This window comes from Coptis chinensis, chromosome 5 (genome assembly GCF_015680905.1).
Source record: "Coptis chinensis isolate HL-2020 chromosome 5, ASM1568090v1, whole genome shotgun sequence".
Lineage (NCBI taxonomy): Eukaryota > Viridiplantae > Streptophyta > Magnoliopsida > Ranunculales > Ranunculaceae > Coptis > Coptis chinensis.
The window spans coordinates 91,392,327-91,415,837 of NC_141460.1; the positions used below are offsets into that span (position 1 = coordinate 91,392,327).

General features: G+C 38.2%; 1 protein-coding gene across 1 annotated transcript; it reads left to right on the plus strand.

Moving 5' to 3' along the window:
- The first annotated feature begins 257 nt into the window (after positions 1-257).
- WRKY21 (WRKY DNA-binding protein 21) lies at positions 258-3,878 on the plus strand. The gene is made up of 4 exons (XM_086561749.1): positions 258-600; positions 924-1,742; positions 1,817-1,942; positions 3,381-3,878. Exons 2-4 carry the CDS (start codon positions 943-945, stop codon positions 3,523-3,525), a joined length of 1,071 nt encoding a protein of 356 aa, XP_086417875.1. The 5' UTR covers positions 258-600; positions 924-942; the 3' UTR covers positions 3,526-3,878.
- Positions 3,879-23,511: the final 19,633 nt, after the last annotated feature.

The window sequence follows — 23,511 nt, forward strand, 5'->3', positions numbered from 1 at the left end:
AACTTACAACTTTACAATTAAGTGAGCTAATAAATCCGGGACAAAGTGCCAAAGTCCAAAACTCTACATGCTAGTATTCCAAAACCACATAAATGAGGAAATATCTGGATTTGGTGTAACATAAAGGGACGACGGTAAATAGGAAAGACAGAACGGAATAACCAAAAGGGTGGGTCATAAACATGGGACCCACTTTAAGGATCTATGACAGGGACAGCAGTTTCGTTTCTAAGCCCCAAGCTCGTATTGCTTCTTCTGTTCTACAAAATTCTACTGCTCAAGGGTACGCTTGTTTTTTAAATGCACCCACCCCTCTCTCTCTCTCATCAAAGTCCAATCCTCATTCTTATTCTTATTATAGTCACTAATTTATTCTGATTATTATTAAATTATTATTACTACAACAAAGAAAAAAAAAAAAAAAAGGAAAGCAAAAGCAAAAAACTTGATTTTGTTGTTTTTGTTAAAAAAGAAAAATTGTGAGAAAAAGAGAGAGAAGATCAAACTTCAAAGTCTTCTCTTTCACACCTTTCAATCTCTCTCATAGTAATGGAAGAAGAATCTTGCTGCTTTACAGCTTTTAAGTACAACAATAACAAGGTCTGTTTCTTCTTCTTTTTATTTGTTGATCTTCATTTTCTTTTCTTAAATATGCATGTTGGGCTATATCTCTAAATAGGTGTCAAAAACTTATGTAGTCTTGTTTGTTTTCAGTTTTAAGTTAAGAAAGCAAAAAAAAAACCCCATCTTGGTTTTTCTTAATGGTTTGCCTTATTTCAGCTAGTTTTTGGAGTTTTTATCATGTCTAGTAAAGTGGGCATAGTTCAAAATCTGCCCTTTTTTGTTTTTTGTATCAATTTAAGTCTTCCAGGGTAGATTTTTGAGATATAGAGTTGATTTTTGGCAATGTTTTGATGTTTTAGGAATTTTGATAGAAAGGGAATGATGGAGGAAGTTGAAGAAGCTAATAAAGCAGCTGTTAAGAGTTGTCATAGAGTTCTTGATGTGTTGTCTAAGCCTTTAGATCAAAATGGTTATAGAAACTTAGTGGGAGAAACAGTGGAGACTGTAACAAAGTTTAAGAAAGTTGTGTCGCTTCTTAGTAATGGTTTGGGCCATGGAAGAGTTAGAAAGCTTAAGAATCTTCAAGTTCAACCCCCCTTTCCTCAAAACATCTTTCTTGATAGCCCAAACACTTTACCACCAGATTCGTCTTCAACCAAGCCTGTCCAATTTTTGCAAAGTGATTATCAGAAGAATCAAATTATAGAGGTGGGTGGTTCAGTAGGTAAGATGTTCTTAGAAAATACAGCATTGGATATGGGTTCAGTTTCTAAGAGTACAATCTCATTTGCCCATCAAAGACCATCTCCAACTCCATATCAATTATTCCAACAACAACAACTTCAACAGCAACAAAGGTTTCAGCTTCAACTTCAACAACAACAGCAGCAGCAGATGAAATTTCAAGCTGATATGATACATCGGCGGAGTGATAGTGGTCTCAGTCTTAAGTTTGATAGCTCTAGCTGCACACCTACCATGTCATCAACCAGATCATTCATTTCATCTTTGAGCTTAGATGGTAGTGTAGCTAACTTGGATGGGAACTCTTTTCATTTGATCGGCGCACCACAGTCTTCAAATTCACACCCCACGCACAAGAGGAGATGCTCTGGCAAAGGGGGTGATGGAAGTGGAAAATGTGGTAGCAGTGGTAGATGTCACTGCTCAAAGAGAAGGTGAGCTTTTAAACATTCTCATTTGGTCATATTCTGTTTGGTTTATACCACTGACAATCGTTTCTTGTTTGTAGAAAACTGAGGGTGAAGAGATCTATTAAGGTGCCAGCAATTAGTAACAAGATTGCAGATATACCCCCTGATGAGTATTCATGGAGGAAGTATGGACAGAAGCCCATTAAGGGTTCCCCGCATCCGAGGTATAACTTCATCTATCTTTCCTTTTACTGGTGCATTAAATTTTGAGCAGTTGTTGATGATTTAGTGTTAAGTACTATAATTTCACTAAAACTAGGCTTCGATGTTAATGTTCAAGTTGTTATTGATTTTAATGCAGCTGGATAGATAGTATAGTTTTTGGAAACTTGTGTTGTGCCGTACATGATCTTGTTATTGATCTATTTGGTGATGCAAGTGCTACTTGCTTTTCTTTTGAACTTGCCAAAAATTTCCATTGCTTAATTGATGTCTTCTTTGAGTAATAAATTCAAAGTTGGATTGCTAAGAAAGTATGTTTGGTCTAGATTTAGAAGAATATGTCACCCTTGCTTCAGCAAGTACAAAATTGTTGGTTGCTGTGGTATCAAGCCAAAGATGTACAAACTAGCTACCTTTCACAACATTTTTGAAAGTTTATTGCCATTTTTTAAACACCCATTATCTTACAGAAAGTAGAGGCCCCACGGTATATGATGGACCAAAATGCCTTACTATAGATTACAAACTATTTAGAGAAGTGCAAATACCAATTAGTCCATTCGAGTTTCATTTTTTTTTTTTGGAAAAAAAAAGAGAAGAAAAATTGAATTTCAGTTTGTTTTTTTTTTCTAGATTACCAAATAATTATAATTGGCGTCCTTTTCCATTCTCGTTAAAGCATGCTCAATGCAATAACTAGAGTATGGAACCGCATAGGCATCAAAAGCTTTGTGACTTTCCCATTTGTTAAAACATCTTCACATACTGAACATCTTCTTCCCTGTTCTCCAAAAAATGTGAAACAGAAGAAAAGGGTTGCTGACTTGCTGCATCAGAAGCTCTTCTATGCTTTAGTATAATACTCTTTTTGTGCCCACACTTAGCTTAAGCTGAAAATTTTTGTAAGGTTTTGGCAAAGAAATCTCAAGCTAGTTTAGGAGGGGACAGGGAGCTGAACTGAGAGTGAGTTCTTGGCATAATGGTGGTACACTTGTTGAATCTCTGATCTTCCTATACTACAAAGAATTTTACTGACTTACGGAAGTTTTCATTGATATATTTATTCTCAAATTCTCTGTTTATGAGTGTAATTCTCTATACTTCTTATATCATAGGATTTCTTTTGTATTCATGAAAATGCAGGGATTTCTAAGTTGATTGAGAATGTTTTGGGGCCTAATTATTACCATATAATGCTCAGAGATGTGAAATCCAACTCTCTGAGCGGTAGTGATGTCCATGCAAATGGGGTTCAGTTTCTTGACTTTCTTCTAATTACCATTTGAGAAACTTATTACCATTCTCCAAAAATCTTATTTCGTTGACCGTGATCTTGTATTTTAGAGATTTTTTTTTTCTTATCTATTTCTGGTTATCTGTTGATGTCAAATTAGTTCGAGTTGTTGAAGTGCCTGAAAAGGATTGATTAAACTTGTGCAGAGGATACTACAAATGCAGCAGCATGAGAGGTTGCCCAGCAAGGAAGCATGTTGAGAGGTGCTTGGATGAACCAGCGATGCTTATCGTTACATATGAAGGGGAACACAACCACCCCAGGATGCCGACACAAGTTGCAAATACCTAAGCTTCTCAGGTTGCTTTGTTAAATCACTTCATGGCCTCTGCTGTTTATATCCCAGTTTGTAAGTGGTGTGAAACGCCCCCATGTACTTATTGAATTATTCAAGCTTGAGATCACAGATCATGGAGCTCTGTATTTGCTCACTGGGGGAGGGGTGGGTGTTAAAAGTCATTTGGACATTGTTGAGGGAGGCAATCAGGTATAAACAGCAGAGGCAGGCAAGTTCTTTACAAAGAAAAGGTTTAAAGTTGTAAGAACTCGTGCTTCTTCAGTTCTTCCTTGAAGTGGTTTTTTCTTTCTTTTTTGTTGACGAAAAAGTTATATTTTTGAAAAAAGAAGAGGATTCTCAAAATTAAGCCATTCGCTTTCGAGAATGCTTCCTAAGATTAGAACTTAGTCGTCGATGAACTTAATCATGAACTTAATCATGAATATAGTCTTGGTTCTGTTTTCTTGTCCGCTGACCAAAATGTAGATAAAAGGTGTTTGTTGATCCGATTTGCTTGGTTCCTGAAGACCAAAAGGATTATAAAGAGTAATCAAATTCGATTCTTGTCCTAGACAATAGCGTTGGATTCTTCTTACTCCCACACTCCAACATTTCACCGCACAGCAGATAGTCCTGCTTTGTTTATTCTCCCATAAATTGGCAACCAGAATATGTTTGTTAAGTGTCATTCAGCAAGCAACAATCAGGGCCGGCTCTGAGTTTTGGGTGGCCCTAGGCGAGCTTTAAAAATAGGCCTTGGCTCCCCAAACGTCAACAGTGTACGTTTTGTTTTTTTTTTTTTTGAGAAACAACAAAAATATTCGGAAAAAGAATTGAAGAAGACGAGTGGTTTTTGTTTTTGTTTCGGGCTTAGTTAGTTGGGCTTTACTGACTGGGCCAAATTTTTAGTGTTTTAACCCGAAAATTAAAAAAAAAACTTGGGCTAGTGATATAATTGATAGTGGGCACATTGTCACCAAGTACGGTACGGGTTTAAAACGGTGTATTTGAAAAAAACTTAGTTTGTATTTTAAACTAACGCGTCTAAAAAAAAAACGGAAAAAAAACGTAAAAATATGGGGCTAAAAAGCGGGTTTAAAACATTATAATAACGCATAATACGTAAAAGTTAAAAGCGGTAAAAACCGATGATAAAGAATATAATAAATAAAGAATTTGATTTTTTTATAAGAATGAAAAAAAGAATTGACACATAAAATAAAAATAAAAATAATACAAATGAAAGAAAATTCAAATACATGAAAGTATCAAATTATCATTACTCATCCAAATATTAGAAATTTTAGATTCAGTACCAAAACACGACTCTAAATAAGATACTACTAATTACCAACTATAATGGCATAATCAAGTTTTACAAATAAGTTAATAACTTTAAAATTTATAATTAATTATTAATAGTCCAAAATAAAATAAAACTGTCTAAATAAATCAATCTAAGTATCTAACGCCCACTCTTCAAAAAGGTAAACTCCAAAACTCCTTTTTCTTCTTCGTGTTTTCTTTTAGATTAAAAAAAAAAAAAAAAAAAAAAAAAAAGTTTTAAACGGGAGATTGTCAAAATCTCGGGTTTTAAACGTTTTTTAAGTTTAAAACAGGTTTTTTTGAAAAACTCGGGTTTTAAACTGGAACCAGACGCCTTGCCAATATCTCGGGTTTTAAACGCGTTTTTTTTCAAAAAAACGCCGAATTTGGTGACAATGAGTGGGCATGGTCCAGTTTAGGGCCCTTATTTTTTGGCAACAAGTGGGGGCCCTTATCCACCGCCTATGTTGACTATAGGTTAGAGCCTCCCCTAGCAACAATAAGCATATTTGACTAACTGGCTCAAATGAGGCGTTCCGAGTGTAGATATAAAGTAATTTGATTTAGCGTCCCTCACTAGCAAGCAAAGACTACCATTCTATAACCAAGAAATGAGGCTCAGCCCCTTGGTTCTAACTCGATTGAGTATAAACTCTCTCCCATCGACCAATATCACATAATCTCCCTATTATTTAGGTTTCGTTAAATAACCTCCCTGTTAGGGGTGTGCATGGGTACCCAATTATTTGAACCGGAACCGAAACCGTTTATAGCGGTTATGGGTCATAAAATGCTAGACCCATTTAAAGTGGGTCTTCAAGAACCAAACCGATAAAAAACCGAAATCATTAGAACCGAATAGTAAAAAACTTAAATTTGCATAGTAATTTTTGGGATTGAAAATTTTCTGACACCTGACAGAATATATGTAAATGTATTTTTACATAGTCATATATATGTAAAACTATATTTATATAGTCATTGAAGCTATGAAAACTTAAATTTACATAGTAACTTTTGGGATTGAAAATTTTCCGATTACACCAGACAGAATATAAATTTAAATTTTTCTATGAAAAATAATTTCATAAGAAAATTTAAATTTAAATAGGTTAAGAAGACTGTGTAATTTTATATTGTCATATGTAAATACAAATTTACATAGGATGACGTCAGCTCGGTTTTCACAGGAGTATTTTGGTATGTTTTGGCTTTGATGTTATGTTTTAAATAATAGGGAGGTTTTATGCATTTGTTCGCTTACAGGGGGTTTTTGTGCAACCATTTAAGTACCAGGGAGATTAAACTCATTGTCTGATTCTATAACGTATCATGTTTAAATTAAGGGGCGCGGTATTGGCACCTCTATAAATGGAACTAGCACCCTTTTGACAAAAAGTAAAACAATAATGGTTATTCTTTATATGTCCTTTTACACCCTACATGCTTTTAGTTCTACGGCAGGCAGTTGCTGCGAGATTTCATATCCCACGGCAGGTAGTTTTTCGCGAGATCGCATAATCCACGGCATCGGGTTGCCGCGAGATGCCGAGATCCCATATCCCACGGCAGGTAATTGCCGCGGCATATTTTTTTTGTGTTTTTTTTTTTTTTCACTTCAAACACGACATATGAATACCTCATTTTTTTTCTTTAAAGTTTCTTTATACACTCCAAGAATAACACCAAAACCATGACAAAAAAAATGTACAATCGAGCTATAATTTTGCTATCTCGCAGCAAATATTTTCATATGCTATAAGAAAATTTTGTGATCAAATTAATGAAAAAGAACTTTGATAATTAACACAAGCAAAGACTCCATTTTAGTAAACAAAATCATCTCGTGGCAACTAACTTTTTTTTACGGTGGTTATTAAAAAAAAAAAAAAAAGACCCACGGCAACCACCTTCCGTGGGATATGGGATATCGCGGCAACCTGATGCCGTGGATTGTGCAATCTCGCGGCAGCTGCTTGTTGTTAGTGTTTTTTGTGTATTTAATGGAAGGGTGCTAGTACCTTTGAATTAGTCAAAGGGGTGTTAGTCTTATTAATGGGGGTGTCAATACCGCGGCCCTAAATTAAAACTGAACCTTTGACCAATCATATATAGTAGATAAAAGAAAAAGCTTGTATGACAAATTTTAAGTTGCAAATGCTTGAGGAGGTTTGACATTGCGGATACAACGCCGGATGCCTCTGAAAGTCTAAAACATTGTATGGCATAGCTAACCTTAACTTTGTACTGTACTTGAACTCACTCAGAGAAAAGGACTTGGTTTCGCTTTTTAATGACGGTTGCAGACAAATGAGAATACATAGCTAACCTCAACTTTGCAGTTTGCACTGTACTTGAATTCACCGAAGAGGCAAGGATTTGGTTTCGGCGGTTGTCGAAAACATGAGAAGCTATATGATCTGACTATATCTATATAACAAAGGATTAACGAGTATTACCCCCCGCTAGATGAGCCAATTAGGATTTCCCCCCCACTAGATGGGAAATTAGGGTCTCCTCCAAATACACACTAAAAAAACATGGTCAACTTATGAGGGAGACCCTAATTTCCTCATCTATAGTGAGGGAGAAATCCTAATTGACTCATGTAGTGGGGGTTAATACTAGTTAACCCTATAACAAATTAGGTAAGTGTTTCCATCTTATGACTCAAACAACTTTTCAAGTTCTCATGCTATTTGTGACATGGCGGAATCTAGGGCTCTTTGGTGGTATGTTGTTTTAGTAAATTTAAACCGGCTCATAGAATCGTCTCTTTTTCTTTAAGTCACACCAATAAAATAGTGGTCAACAAAGGCTGCATGGACTGGACACACTAATCATTTGGGTTGGACTTTTTTAGTCTGGCCTATTTACACCATTTAGGCTGTTCCAGAACTCCAGCCCAACCCATAGTCTACCAAGGCCTATCAGACTCCCATAAGCTATCATGCACTCATGTCACATGCAGTCTGATGCATTGTACAAAATATGTGATATATCGCGATATCAATCAAGATTTCAATAGACGATATAATATTATCCACGATATGGATTCGATACACTCAACTCATTCAAATGCAAATATCATCTATATATCCTAAAATATCACAATATTTCGACAATATTTGTGACATTTTAAAAATATCGTGATATATCCAATTTCTCTTCTATTTGACAACTCCCAATTTCTTTTTCATTTGAAAACACACCCGTTTCTACCTTAAGCAACTTCCTCCCCAACTTCTCCTTTATTAACTTATTATACTAGCAATGTGCTCCCATGGGTAGAAAGAAGTGAAGAAGACAAAATTAGAGTTGTTTGAAGAAATTAAAACCTAAAAAGTAAGGTTGCATGTTGATGACGATGAGAGATAATTGAATTATTTTTTCCTTTTATAAATTCGGATGAACCAATTCACCTAAATTCTCTCTCAAATTATCTTTCAATCAAATAAATACTTTACATTCTTATATAAGAAAATACTAATTTCCTTTTTGTTCTTGTTAATGTTTTCCTTCTATGAATTATTCACCCATTATTTCTTGGGCAAATATTTCCAAATCTTTATATTTCCTATTAAATATTTTCAATTTTGTACCAATCAAGTTTAAATGTTTCTATTGATGATACAAATTAGTCCACTGTATAATCCGTTATTACAACCTATAAAATTACTTGTATTAAGTCGCTTCTCTATCTACTTTCTTTTCTCTCGATCTGACATTTTTTTTTTCCTTTTTCCTCTTTTTATTCTCTCTTTTCTTTATATCCCTTCTCTTTCTAACCTCCTCTTACTTTTGGTTCGTTGATCTTCCACTATCCCACGTTCCCCTCCTCTCCACCTGTTCCTTCAATATTCTCCGCAGTTAGGGTTCCGTGGACTTGATCCGCTGCATCATGTCCTCTCTTCACTATTCTGTATCCAGCCCACTCACCACTAATAACATCTTATGTCACGAATATGACCACTACAAATGCTCTCTCTCGATCCTATTGATGGTCAGCGGACAGACAATAGGGATGAGAACCAACTTTCTCCATTCGCTATATATCCTTATTATTTTAAGCTGTTCCATCTGTTGTGTGGCACGTGTTCCATCTTTATCGCCATGTGGAAATGGCGCATGCACATCTGAACCTGGCGACCCCACACATCACATTTCCCCTGGTCTTTTCTTGGCAATTACCCTTTTACCCTGTCACTTTGAATCCCGCTCAAACTTCTTACTTCCCTCAAAACCCAAAACCCTTAGTTCATTTTTTTCATTCTTCACCTTTTATCTTCTTCAACTTCTTCTCTAATGTTCCTCAATCTCGTGGATCCTTCCAGCACCGTTCGAGTTTCCCTTTCAGTTACTCCGTTGCCTTAGCTACTTTGCACCTCAGGTTTGTTCTCCACCCTATCTCTTCTCATCGTTTAATTGCTATACTCAATTTTCGGTACTGTTCCGCACTCTTTCCTCCTTTCATAGCTTGTACTCTCCCCCATTGCTTCAAGTTACCAATCTTAGTGTTGATATTATCATGTCGGGATCGGAATGGTGGATACCTCCGCTACCAGATCCGATGGATCTGAGTCCTCTACATCCAGATCTAGCCACCCCACCGCTGATAGATTGGAATCCCCGGCTTCAGGCTCTGCCAGTCCAGCTGCTGTACCATCTATTTAAGGGAGGAAGGCTACCCTTCCTCCCCCACCATCATATTACCGCAGACCTAATTTAGTTGCAGTTAAAGCCGCTTATGGCATCCCAGATGACGTGGTATTAGAGCACGTGTCTGGCATCACCCATTTTCCACACTTAGTAAAATCGCGGTCATGCTGTCTTGTCGTGACGACCGTTGGCCAGATAGCGGCCGGTTTGCGTTTTCCCTTAACTCTTCTCGATGTTGAGGTATGCAATCATTTTAACATTCCGCCATGTCAAGGCATATGTAACTTTTGGCGTGTTATGTATATCGCTAACCATTACAACAAAACCCACACTCCTAAAATCCAACTCCGCGACATAATCGCTCATTATTATATAAAAAAGAGCACCAAATTCAGAAGTGTAGGGTATCTGTCCTTCTGTACTCGTCCGCGGAAGAAGTCTTTTGTCCTCTGCATTACAACTTCTGACAAGGTGTGACACTACTATCCATTGTATGTGTCTGGAAGTTTTATTTCCGCGGACCTTCCTTCAGAAGTTTCTCTAAGGCACCTCAGTTTCCTTAAAAGTGGTAAGTAAAACCATTTGATTCAGCAGTGCTTCTGTATAACTTTGTTTTTAATTTGTCTTTCTTTCTGTGACCTAGGTTGGAAACCAGATTCGCGATCTCAACTCTACGCTGGCATTTCCTCTGAAATTTTCCAAGGGCTCCGTGATCTAGGGAGTGACTAGTGTGAGGTTCTCGGCATAGACCCCGATAAAGGCAACCCTCTTTTGCTTGACACTTCTTTAAAGAACATAGGTAAGTACCAAGGTCCCCTTTATCGTTTGCCGCCACCAAAAGAACGAAAACCAAAATCCTCCCCACTTCCCAAAAGAAAATGTAAAGCCCACAAGTCGTTCGGATACACCACCAAGATCTACCACTCCCAAGCCATTACCCAACGAGCCGCCGCTCAATCCCACACTACTACTCCAGATACCGCCCCCTCTTCGTATTCTGCTTTAGCGGACTAGGAAGACAATTTGCCCACCCTTCCTCTCCTGTTCCTGCCGCTACCATGGCCACCAACAAACTCAAACTGTGGGAAAGCGACTCAGATGGTGATGAGCCCATTGAAGTTGCGGCCAAGAGCCCCCCAGCAAAAAAGGCCAGGACCGCATCTCCGGCCCCCTCTAAACCACATGTTGACTCAACACAGCCCTTGGCTCCAGCGCGCCGTGCTGGGAAGGACCCCCACTCGTTTGGCTCCCTTTCCTCTAGTGTAGTTGAAATCTGGCACCCTCAATTCAAGGCTAGAGATCGCGATGTAACTACCCGCGATTCGGCCTTAGACAACCCAGTCGTCGCTGCGTCCTTGTTCTTCAGCTCTCATCTTCCCCGAAACCAAGCATACGACGACTCTGGCTCGTTCGCCTCTCATAGAGCATCCATCTACACCGGTTGGGAAAAGGTGTGTTCTCCTTCCCTCTTTCCCCTTCTTTTCCCTTATAATCCTTGCTAACAAGTATTTTTCTTCAGTTGAGTCTGGACATCGGCTATGTGGTGCGTGGACTGACCAACACCCTGGAATCTCTGGAGGTCGTGAAGCAGGAGATTAACGGTCCTGATGGTTGGAAAGCCAAGTATGCCAAGCTGGAGAAGGACAGGGACGATCTTCGAATCGTTGCCGTGAAGGACCAAAAAGTGCTCCAGCAAGCTGAAGACAAGCACTGCGATTATGTAGTGGGGGTCTCCTCCAAAATGGAGAGCTAAAGGAGATGGATAAACTCGCTACTCAGGCTGCTGTGGACAAGGCTGTGAAGGATGTCGTGGATCGATTCTGAAGCCTAGATGAGAAGAAGATTGCCTGCGAACTTTAGCAACAGCTTGAAGAGCTTACTGCGGCCGGTCGTCTACTTCCCATTCCGCCTCCAGTCCCTGATACTCAAACTTCAGCACCACCACCGGTTGTCCCTGAGGCTGCTACACCAATGCTACCCCTAGCTACTCCCAGCGTAGTCACCTCCCCGATTGAGGTGGATGATGATCTTACCACAGCTATGGAAGTGGCTGAGGTTTCCTCTCAGAAGGACGCGGCCGAAGGACAACAGTGAAGTAATGAAATTTGTACTTTTGTTCCTTTAAAGTTCACATACTCTGACTATTTGCACTTTTTGTGTCTGTATATTTATATTTTAAGCTGGATTTCTGGGTATGCCCATCAGGTCATTAACCAAAACTCATTTTGCCTTTCAATTTTTACTCCACCTCCCCCAGTTTCATAATGTGAGATCATAACTTTATTAGTGGCCCGAGTGGTCTTAAAGCCACTTCACTCCCAAGAAACCAAAGTTCAAGTCTATATAAAGGCTATGTTTTAGAATTAATGAGGTATTAGCCCCATACCCCAGCTATGACGCCGAATGGGGCAGCTAAATTTTACCCCAACTGGTCCGTGATTATTTCATCCCATTACTGTCTTTGGTCAGCTGTGGAGCCTTGTGGTGGCAACTCACTTTGCCCCAAGTTGATTTGGACATATAGTTCGTGAAGGTCTCATCTCCCCCGCTGTCTTTGGTCAGCTGTGAAGCCTGGTGGGGGCAGCTCACTTTGCCCCTAAGTTGATTTGGACATATAGTCTGCGAAATGCTCATCCCCCCTGCTGTCTTTGGTCAATTGTGGAGCCTTGTGGGGGGCAGCTCACTTTGCCCCCAAGTTGATTTGGACATATAGTCCGCGAAGGGCTCATCCCCCCCGCTGTCTTTGGTCAACTGTGGAGCCTTGTGGGGGCAACTCACTTTGCCTCCCAAGTTGATTTGGACATATAGTCCGCGAAGGTCTCATCCCCCCTTGGCTGTCTTTGGTCAGTTGTGAAGCATGTTGGGGAAACTCAATTTGCCCCTAAGTTGATTTGGACATATAGTCCACGAAGGGCTCATCCCCCCCGCTGTCTTTGGTAAGCTGTGAAGTGATAAAACGCTTTTAATACACATTTATTGTTTTCAGTTACTTATTTTCTTAAGTCCGAGGTCCACAGTCCAAAGTCCGAAGTCCAAAGACCCAAGTCCAAAGTCCAAAGTCCAACGTCCGTATAGTCGTACATTTTAGTCAAGTTACCTTATTCACGTGGGTTTGGTAGGATAGGTCGAGTAAGGGATCGTCCAAACTTAGGGCTCGGAAAAGGTTCACAACTGGAATTACAACTTTTGGTGAGTAGAATTTTAGGTTTTTTAGTTGGTTTTAATTAAATTAACGGTAATGCAAATAATGTAAATTACTACGGTGATTATATGTAGGTAAACAAAAATAGAGAAACAGGGAGAGAGTTAATCATACTCATGCAAGAATCATTTTTTAACAGTTTATATTACCACATCACTACATCTCTAATTCGCCCGTGTTGGAGACGGCGTCGAAGTATTGATCCCCCTAGCGCATGCCCACATCTCGAGCAGCATCACACTAGCATAAGGAGTTGAACTAATATTTCATCTACGGAATATCATTTCAGCTCTTGGCTCGATTCCACATCAATTTGGACAAATTGGAGAGTGTTCGACACCATAAAGTCGCGCCGCGAGACATTTTGGGTCGCTTCGGGGCTGATTACGGAACATCGGCACTCCAAATTTATGCGATCTCGATCATTTTGGGACCGAATGTCTAATTTATGCCTAATTCCTAAGTAGTGATTCTAGAATATTAAAGAGTCAATCCAGATTCTCACACGAGCAGCATAACCCTCCCCCTGAGGGGGGGGGGATTAACTCATGGTCATTGAAGAAATAATAAAACTTGTTGTATACATTAAGTAAATAAATGCAGGACATGAATTAAACTAGAAAAGAAATGACTGTTATTAAGGGTAAAATGACTTACAGTATTTAAGCTGTTGGAATGAAAATGACAGAGTTTAAGTGCTGGAATGAAACTACAGACGTTAAAGTAAAACTAATGTATTGCTAAAGCATGAAAGTGCTGAAGGAAAAATAATGAAGGCTACCCCCTCATATATATAGGCGGGAGACTGGAGACGGATTAATTGAGTTTTGGCCTTATGCTAATTGAAACGTTCAAAACTTTGAGAATCAAAGTTTTGTTTTTATCTGTTTTAAATTTTGTCTTTAACTTTATTAAGGTTTAGATCCTTTAGCTAATTTCAATTCAAACCACTGGTTTGAATTGATGCGATAATCTTCTATATATTGCGAGGTGGCACCAAATTAAAACCATCACTTGCCACCTGCCTATCTTTGACTTCGTCATGCCTTTTTGGGCCCGCAGAGTGGGTCCACTTAGTATGTCGATGGCGGTGCCGATTTTGGCATTTTACAACTCTCTCGTCTTTCGTAGAGTTTGTCACCACAGTCACTATGGCAGTTCACTAGCCAACATCGGCACCCGATTTATCAGATTTGAGCTTTGGAAGTTTCTTTGCTCTTCTTTATATGTGACCCGGTTCACGACCGGTTTTGTTCTTTTGGAAACTTTGGCTCTAGTAGGGGCTCTGTTAGGCTTTCACTTTGGGGTTGAGTGGGAAACTTCAAATATTCTAGTATTCGTGCTTTGATGCATATTTTATCATTATATTCATTTTAAATGCGAAACCCGCAAAAATACGAAAATATAATTATTACATGATTATTAAACACATAATCGACCAAAATGCTATGTCTCTCGGGGTTTAATATTACAGTTTTGGGTGCTTATCACACCACCCCCAAACAGCATTTTGCTTGTCCTCAAGCAAAGAGGAGACATTAAAATGATAAGTGGTAAAAAATGTGTTGTCTAAGCTAAATCTCATTTTCATGAGTGCGGTTGCATTGAATCGTATGCAATAAGGCCTTGAACCACTAGGAATTCCCTAGTGGACGAGTTATAGCCTCATGAGAGTTTTCCAGAGAAGATACTCACAAACTTCGTTTATACTACAACGACTCAGTAACAAAGGCTTGTTTCCTTAATTAATCTTAGGTATCTAGACATCTCACTAGCAGGGGAAACAAGGATTTTATTCTTTCGAAATTCAAGTTAATATACATACAATAATCAAAAGCGACTCATTATGAGCATGCATGCGGTGATCTAATAATGAAATGTACTGAAAGCGGGGCCGTTTTACGGATCCTTTGGATATCGATCCTTAAGTATGTTCTCACGGGTATGTGTCGAAACACAATTTCTCTCTTATTTTTCCACTCAAGCTTTGCTATCTCCAGTGTGCAGTGGGCACACATTTCCTCACATACTCAATGACAGTCAAAGGAGCCGAGGTCGAGAAGTCACAACTACTACTTATTATCACACTATCCTACTCTTAATTGTGCTAGATGTCTTTATTAGGTGTTATGAGGCTTAGGTGGTAGTGTAGAAGAAAATGGAATGGAAAATTAAAAAATGATAAGTATGAGAGAATAAGGTCTTCAAGATATTTATACTAGAGAATCCTTATTTTCTTTCTTGCTTCTAACATGGGTTTCCATACTTGGATTTTCAAGCTTTTGTATTCCCTTTTGATTTGATTTGATTTGATTTGATTTTTTTTTTTGGGAATTCTAACCTTGATATTTCTTTTGATTTTTGGAAACATATTTCTATTTTTTTCCTTTTTCTTTTCTTCTGAAACAGGTAACTGATTTTGATTTGTGACAAGGTTTTTCTCTTCATTTTTCTACACTTCATCCTATTTCTCATACTCATCATCTAGGTAGGCTTATTTATTTGTGGTTAATAGATGGGTAATGATTTTTTTGGTGAAGTAGAAAGGATTAATGAAAGGTTCAGTGGAGCGATTAACGGTAAATTTTTTTTTTACAGGTGTGATTTTTTGGCTATATCGATCCAAAGAAGGCCTAAATTCTCGCCTAGGATTTGGGTAGTGATCAAGTAAGTAGATGTGTGAACTTCTCTATTCGGAAGAACTACTCCTCTGTGTCATTACTCATATATCACACATTTTGAGGCTTTTGGTTAGATTCTTACAGGATATGAAAACTAAGTTGTCTAACCGTAGGTCCCGAAAAACTTACCTGGCTGTGTACATTTAATGATAGTCGGTGCATGAATGCTCATGAAAAGATGTAAAACTATTGCATAATTATTAAATTAAGTTTCTAAGAACAAGTCATAATTTTGATGCTAGGGTGAGATTTCTAAATATTTTTCATCATAGAAAGGGAAACAAGAATTTGTCACTAAATACTTTTATTTAGATATTAAGTAAACTATATACAACTATGCATGCCTAATTTTTGCAAAAGGTTCTCACCACCCCCAAACAGTCGGACACTGTGTCCTCAAAGTGTTAAGAGGAAGAAAGAGTATACCGGAGGCTTTGAGCAAAAATATAGGTGACATCTTCCACGAGAAATTTATTGTAACACACTATATATTATACATCATAAAAGTAGAAGAACAATGCTTGTTAGAGTAGCACTTTGTTAGGTTATTTATTTATTTCACATCAAAGCGTAAAACAAATATGTACATGCATCAACTCACATTGCCCCCAACCTTGGCGGGGATAGTCCATCCTTGCCTCGTCCCCTGTAGAAATGCCATTCCTTTGCATCCCGCCAATCTATCATAGCTTTCGGACTTGGCTCCACTTCCTCTTTTTGCATTGTCTAGATGAGCTATCATTTTATCATCATTAGGGAAAGAACAAACTTTCTTTAGATATCTTGCAGGGCGTCGCCATGTCGAAATCGCAAAGAACGAATTATCTTGTTTGTTGGACACATAGAGTCGAACCTTTACCCGGTTTTGAAGGTGGCCGCGAAAGGAAGAATGCGTCCTCACTATCACGCATCTTTATGGCGGCGGGGGTGATATAGTCTTTGCCGAAAAAGACCGAAGCCTTCTTAAGATTCTCAATTACTAGGTCCAGAATGTCAAAACAAGTATGTTCTTTGGGCCAATGCATGGAATGTCTTACACGCTGACTTTGATGCGGTGGAAAAATGTCAATCCCCATGATGTTGAGGAAGAATAAATAACATGGCGGTTCAACATTCATGGTCATCTTGGCTAGTGGAATAGTGAAGTCGGCCATCGCCCCTACCGACGTTCTCGATGTGGGCAATGCCATCGCCATACCGGGCAGCAAAATCTTCCCTAGAATAGTCATTAAAGTCATTCTCTATCATGTATTGAATGGGGAGGTCTGGCTAAAGAGGAGGAAGGTCTAGGGCCATAGCAACAGTTGGCTCGTAAAAAGAGTGTCGGGTGTTACCAATACGGAGAAGGGAAACCCTGGACAGTTGGTAGATCTTCCATGTGATCATAAAAATAAGTTACCAAACCTGGGGAGTATGTCTGCTCCGGGTGTAGAATAAGAGTTCCAACCAACTTGAGTGATGTAGTCTCTGAAAAAATGTCCATATGCAGGAGAATTCAGCAACGAATGGAAAAATTGTTCTGGAATCATCTTTGGAGCTTCCATTGTAGAAGATGTGTGAAAAAATGTGACCTGTTTAGACAAGGATAAACAAATATTAGTGTAAAATGAGAATAATTAAGTAAAAACAAATTACCATAGGAAAATTTCACTCTAATTAAAAACTAAAAAGAAAATGATAAATAATATAAAATTGCAAAATTTAAATGGTGTCATGGGCCCAAGTAACGGCGGGGATCCTTTTGTGGGAGGGATTCATTTATAAGATTTTCTATGTCGTCAATCCGTGCAACAGCCCGTTGCAACATTTTGCTTTCTGTCTTGTAAATCTCGGCGTGGTTCTCCATTATGAGAGTGTGATTTGCCAAGAACTGGTTGTGGCTGTGCAAGAATTGTGCTTGTTCCTCTTCATTTATTGTCCGTAGGTCCTGGAATTCAAGAAGACTGGTGATGATAATGTTCTGACGTTTGAATAATGTCATCAGTCCTTGTTGAATTAAACGAAGACCTTCCATGGGATTAAATACGTTGCATAATGCGTTTTCAGTGAAGATGTTGTCGACAGAACAATCTTCGTCGGTTTCTGCACCGACATGGTTCTTTGTAACGTCGGGGTTCCAGAATCCATTCCTACATACTGAGTGAATGGTAAGAATGTTAGCTGTTCGAAGAGGTGTATGAGGAGAAGTACTAGAAAAACCCCAACGTATCATGATAAGTGTCACAATGGTTGGTAAAGGAGCTGCCTTTTTCCTGGCACGTGCGATCGCGTTCCAGAGAAATTTAATAATGCAAAAATCATTGCAGTTACTCTGTAAGACCCAAAATAGATGGAGGAGAGGTTTGGTTATTTCGGAAGTCTTAGACGTGCCAAGCACATTATGAGCTACCCATTGGATCACAGATAATTGGTTCTTTTGCAAAGATCACTGATAAACAATACGGTTTTTCCTGTTGTATTCGTCGTAAAGGATAGTTGCAAACATCAAATGCCTGATATTGTCGAAAGGTGAATCCTGAAGGTGTACTCCTTGGTTTGTAATAGGAATTTGAAATACCTCAGAGATGATTTCCATAGTCAATTCACTCTCGCATCCGTTAGCGCGGACAAAGAATTGCCCGTTTTGGAAATAACAACTTTTATAGAACAACAAGACCAATTCTTTGGAATAAAAAACCTGCTTATGATGTAAAAGAGGGTACCATCCTCGACGTAATATTTCTGTGTAAAAAAAGGGATGAAAAAGACCATTTTGGAAATTTTCCATAAAATTTTGCTCGGACACGAAACTTCGAGTTAGGGCCATTAAAGATGGAGTGATGAAGAAAATTTTTTTTTGGAAAAAGGGAAGTTATATTTTTGAGGTGTCTACCATTGTTATAAATAGGCACCAATCCGAAAATGTAAAAGATACGGATCGAGGTGTCACAGGGTAGTTAGACCACGTGTATCTTCTAAGATATGTGCAAAAGTGGATGTAGTGTGGATGAGAAGAATGGGGCATGTGACAAGGAGTGCCCCCCCCCCCTTTTTTTTTTTTTTTACTTAAATAGCGTAAGAAGAAGGACAAGAAAAATGTAGATATACTATCACAATAAGATGTAAGAACGTACAACGGTATGGAAACACAACATAATAATACAGGGAATGAAATACAAACCTAAATATTAGATAGAACTATATGCCACATTAACAACATTACTATAATGCAACAAATAAGCATGAAGACTTGATTGGCATATTCAATTTGCCGCTGCTCAAACTTTTCTAGTGCATCCATGAAGCTTGAAATTTGGAGTGGACTAAAAACGATTTTTTAGAATAAGAAGTGTAGAGGGAAGAATATAAAATGAGTGAATGTGGAGGAAGTGTTGAACTTATTTATAGAAAGAAGTTTGCCGTTTTCTGACCGTTTTTTGTGCGTTTTCATGACCGTTTTTTGACCGTTTTTTGTGCGTTTTCATGACCATTTTCTGACCTTTTAATAAAACGTTAGTTTACGGTAAAGTTTGCTGTTAAGTGTGACATCTAAAATATATATGTATATATATTTATATATATCTATATAAATTATTATTACTAATACGGTTGTCTAGAGTGCCACTCTTATCTCACTCTTCTCTTGAACCGTCGGATCTCGCCCTCAAGATCTGAAGATCTAAACCACTGATAAAACCGATATTTCAAAATTTCGCAGTATTTCAAAAAAAAAAAAAAACGAAAATCACAAAAATCACAAAATTGGTTCTCTCTCTCTCTCTCGGCTTCTTCTTCTCCAGTTTGAACCAATCTTCTGGATTAAGGTATTTTTCCACTTTTAATTCGTTTGATTTGATATTTAATTAGCTTGGATTTGTTTGAAATAAACCTAGTAAACTTTATTCTTGGATGTTGTTTATATTGTTGTTTAAAACGCGAAATTGGGTATGAACTAACCTAATAAACTTTATTCTTGGATGTTGTTTATATTGTTGTTTAAAACGCAAAATTGGGTATGAACTTAGACAAGTAAACAAGTTTAAAACGCTTGGTTCAACTGTTTATGAACTTAGACAAGTAAACAAGTATGAATTGGGTATGAAATTGTTTATATTGTTGTTTAAAACGCGAAACTTGGAAGTAAACAAGTTTCTGTATTAGAAGTAAACTTTGCTTTAATGGTATTTTCGTTGCCGTATTCTTCATGCCGTATTCTGTTAGAGTTTTGAACTCTGTCAGAGTTCGGTGAACTCTGTCGTATTCTTCATGCCGTATTCTGTCAGAGTTTTGAACTATGTCGTATTCTTCATGCCGTATTCTGTCAGAGTTTTGAACTCTGTCGTATTCTTTATGTCGTATTCTGTCAGAGTTTTGAACTCTGTTAGAGTTCGGTGAAGTAGCATATTCGGTGAACTCTATCAGAGTTTTGAACTCTGTCAGAGTTCGGTGATAATCTATGATATCAATACTGCTAGTCTCGCTACTAATCTATGATATCAATACTGCTTAGAAATATGTACTCATTCGCACTTTCATTATAAGTTATCATTTTAACCAAACCTTAACTCACTCACTCTCTCTCTCTCTCTTTCTCTCTGTCCCTACCTGCCTAAGCTTATGGTTTATTCATATTCCTTTTACTCTGATATGTACAAGTTTGGTATGGCAATAGCACCGTTTTGGGTCTTACTCCTAGACTTGATCACATCAGTTAGGATCTCAAATGTTGAGCTGCACATGTTTTCTTTATCGGCCGGTGACGAAGAATGATTTTAGTGATGATCGTGGTTTATATAATAGATCGGTGAGCAACACATGGTTTCCTCCTTTAAAAGATGCTATTGCATCCGCTCATTTTATGTGGTGTCGCGATAAAAACACCGATGGTTTTGTAAACTCACATAGTGTGGGCTATGGAGGGGGGTACTAAGGAATTATTATGGGCATGTAATGCCTAGCTTTACAGGTTACGGAGGAATGATCTGATCATTTTCCAAGAACTGAAGGCAATAGAAGCGGTATGAATAAGCTGTGGCATCTAACTGTGGAAGTTGCTTATGATTTCCTATGCAAATTCTCAACTTCTAGTTGAAGTTGAAGCCATTCGACAACTTAGAGGTGTTTATAGCAGAACAAGTAATGTCATCTCCCTCAATTTGCTTGTTTAAAACACCAATATGTTCTTCTATACCGTGGGGTGTTTATAGCCAATCTCTAAATGCCATTTCTATTGGTTGTGAATAAAATCATCAATCCCATGCCAATTTTCAACGACACCTGCTAGGCTAGAAATATAGAAGGTAGTGACTTACTACTACTGCATGATCTGCTAGAGGTTTTTACTACTGATGATCCATTAAGAGTTTAACACTATTGACAAAATTGCTTTTGTAACATTGAAAACTCGGTGAAGTAGCATATTCGGTGAACTCTGTCAGAGTTCGGTGAATTAGCATATTCGGTGAACTCTGTCAGAGTTCGGTGAACTCTATCAGAGTTTTGAACTCTTTCAGAGTTTTGAACTCTGTTAGAGTTCGGTGAACTCTATCAGAGTTCGGTGACAAACACATATTCGGTGAACTCTATCAGAGTTTTGAACTCTTTCAGAGTTTGGTGAAGTAGCATATTGGGTGAACTCTGTCAGAGTTTTGAACTCTATCAGAGTTTTGAATGTTTCGAGTTTTGATTATTTAAGTTATGTTTGTTTATGTACATTGGGATTTTTTTTTTTTAAGTTATTTATATTTTTAATTTTTTCGATTTATAGAAATGGAGACAGAGACATCAATGTTATGTTTATCCAAGTTCAAAATAAATAAATCATTAAATCAAGCAATGAAGTTATGAACTTATTGTCTCTCTTGTTGATATCACTAGATTTTTATTTGAGGCCATATCGACTGGAGTACTGCTTGCTTGATTCAAAATAAATATATAGCTCTGTTTCAGGTAACTGTTATATCTTTCTATATATATATAAGATCATGCAAATCATAGTAGGAGTGTGACGCTTAACTAAACTAATTAAGGTCCCGACTACTTACCGTCCTACCCTGGTACTCTCGTGCATTGTCGTAAGGCTTCTTTCCAGCTAAGAATTTTCCATGAAGATCATGCAAGTACAAAAGATTAAAAGTTTTTGACATTTTAGTTTATGTTGGACGTCCCAAACTAGCAAGAGAGACGCCAAAATTCATTAATGTGTATTGCCGACACTGTACTTGCCTCAAACTCAAGACCACGTGGCTGCATTTAACTTGCATCTATGCCATATGCTCGAATCCAACTTAATAACTGATAGCAATTTTTTATAATGCCTCCTGCTATATATATATGTGCAAAGTAGATGCATTCGACTCTATAGTTTTCTCTGACTTCTTGATCTTGATGTGCTATGTATACAACTGTGACTTTAATAGCTTCTACACTCAGTTCATATTCATTAGTTTTTGAGTTAGAGACTTAAGATCGAAAGTATCGGCAGTTGTTCCCCTTTGATGTTGATCTTTCTTCGTTCCTCCACTCGTGAGATTATGGCCCTTTCATTTTCCCCATCGAGCTTGACTCTTATATTGTCTTTCTCTTATGCCACGTCGACTATTTTTAGTTTTACAAATGTGCTTCTTTTTTTTCGATGTTCATTATCTCCATGGCGGCTTTAAAGTTTTACATGAGTCGTTCTCGCAAAGTTTTCCTAGTCGATTTAAGATGCTTGAATTAGATTGGGTTTTTTGTTAGTGTGTGGAGGGGATTTAATAGAGTATAGTTTGCCTAGATAGCATGCATAACCGCCTTATTTCGTTCTTTGTTTTTCACGTTGGTATTGCAACAATTTGAATTAGTTGAATGTCTTATTTTTAACTCCTATTTATTTTGTAGCAATGCCTCGAACAAAGAATGTGATTGTGAAAAAAATGCAGAAAAGTGTTTTCCACGGGTGCTAAGAAGTTGTTAGGTGGGGAGTAGTAGTTCGGGTTATGATGAGGAGCCTGAGAAAAAGAGAGGAAGGAGAACAACCACTTCGCATCGGTTAAGTAGGGGATCGAAAGCGGATGATCCCAGTAATGTTGTAAGTGGTCTAGAGTTAGGAAATCAAAAGAGAAGAAAGGGGACAGTTCTGAGTGATGTAGATGTAGATGTAGATGTAGATGTAGATGTAGATGTAGATTTAGATTTAGATGTAGATGCAGATAGATGTAGATGTAGATGACGATGACGTAAATATGGATCATGGGAAGAGTGTAGTTCTAAGTCATGCTAATAGTGAAGAAGAGGGTGTTGATGATGCAGAAGAGGAGACTGACGAGGAGGAAGAGGACGCGGAGGAGGAGGAGGAGGATGACGAGGATGACGAGGAAGTCCATGTACCTGTACCTCCAGTGAATATTGTGAGAAAGTTTAACAATGACTTGGAGTTCAAGAGAGGTGTTTATGAAGGTGGTACTTGTGTGTCACATATGTTGTATGACTATGCAGTGCACGTGGCTCGCAATGTTTGGGAGGGGCAGGTAATATTATCATATAGTGTCTATTAGTATTTAAATTTTGTATTACGAAACTTGTGCATACATTAATACTAAGTTTTTGTTGTTTTAGGTGGAGCGAGGGGTGTTGAAGTGCCATGGGCACCTAAACAAGTTGGTACAATGGGATATCATCGGAGAGTGTTCAGATTGTTCTACTTTTCACGTGGAGCTTCAAAGGACCGGCTTATGTGCTCTGGTCTTAGGTGTATACAAGCATCAGGATCCTGTGTTGGTCTCTGCGTTTGTGGAGAGGTGGCATCCAGAGACCAACACGTTTCATATGCCGTGGGGCGAGATGACAATCACGTTGGACGATGTTTCCCAACTCTTAGGAGTTTCGATCAGAGGCAAAGCAGTGACTGGGGACACTGATTTGACCTTGGAATAGACAAAAAGACTCCTCCACAAACATCTTGGCATACCCATGGATAAGATAGATGCGGAGATGAAATCCAATAAGTTCACTTCCAAAGTTAGGATGGATTTCTTGATGAAGCAGTTTGCTGGGAAGGTAACAGATGAAGATTTACATGATGAAAATGGGGTTGTTGTGAAGAAGGCGTCAACCCAAAAAGAGGTGCAGTTTGCTATGAGAGCTTATCTGTTATTTTTCTTTGGATGTACTGC

Coding starts and splice junctions, on each gene's coding strand:
- WRKY21 (XM_086561749.1), top strand. CDS start 943: ATGATGGAGGAAGTTGAAGAAGCTAATAAAGCAGCTGTTAAGAGTTGT. Junction 1,743..1,816: donor TGTCACTGCTCAAAGAGAAG/GTGAGCTTTTAA, acceptor TCTTGTTTGTAG/AAAACTGAGGGTGAAGAGAT. Junction 1,943..3,380: donor AAGGGTTCCCCGCATCCGAG/GTATAACTTCAT, acceptor AAACTTGTGCAG/AGGATACTACAAATGCAGCA.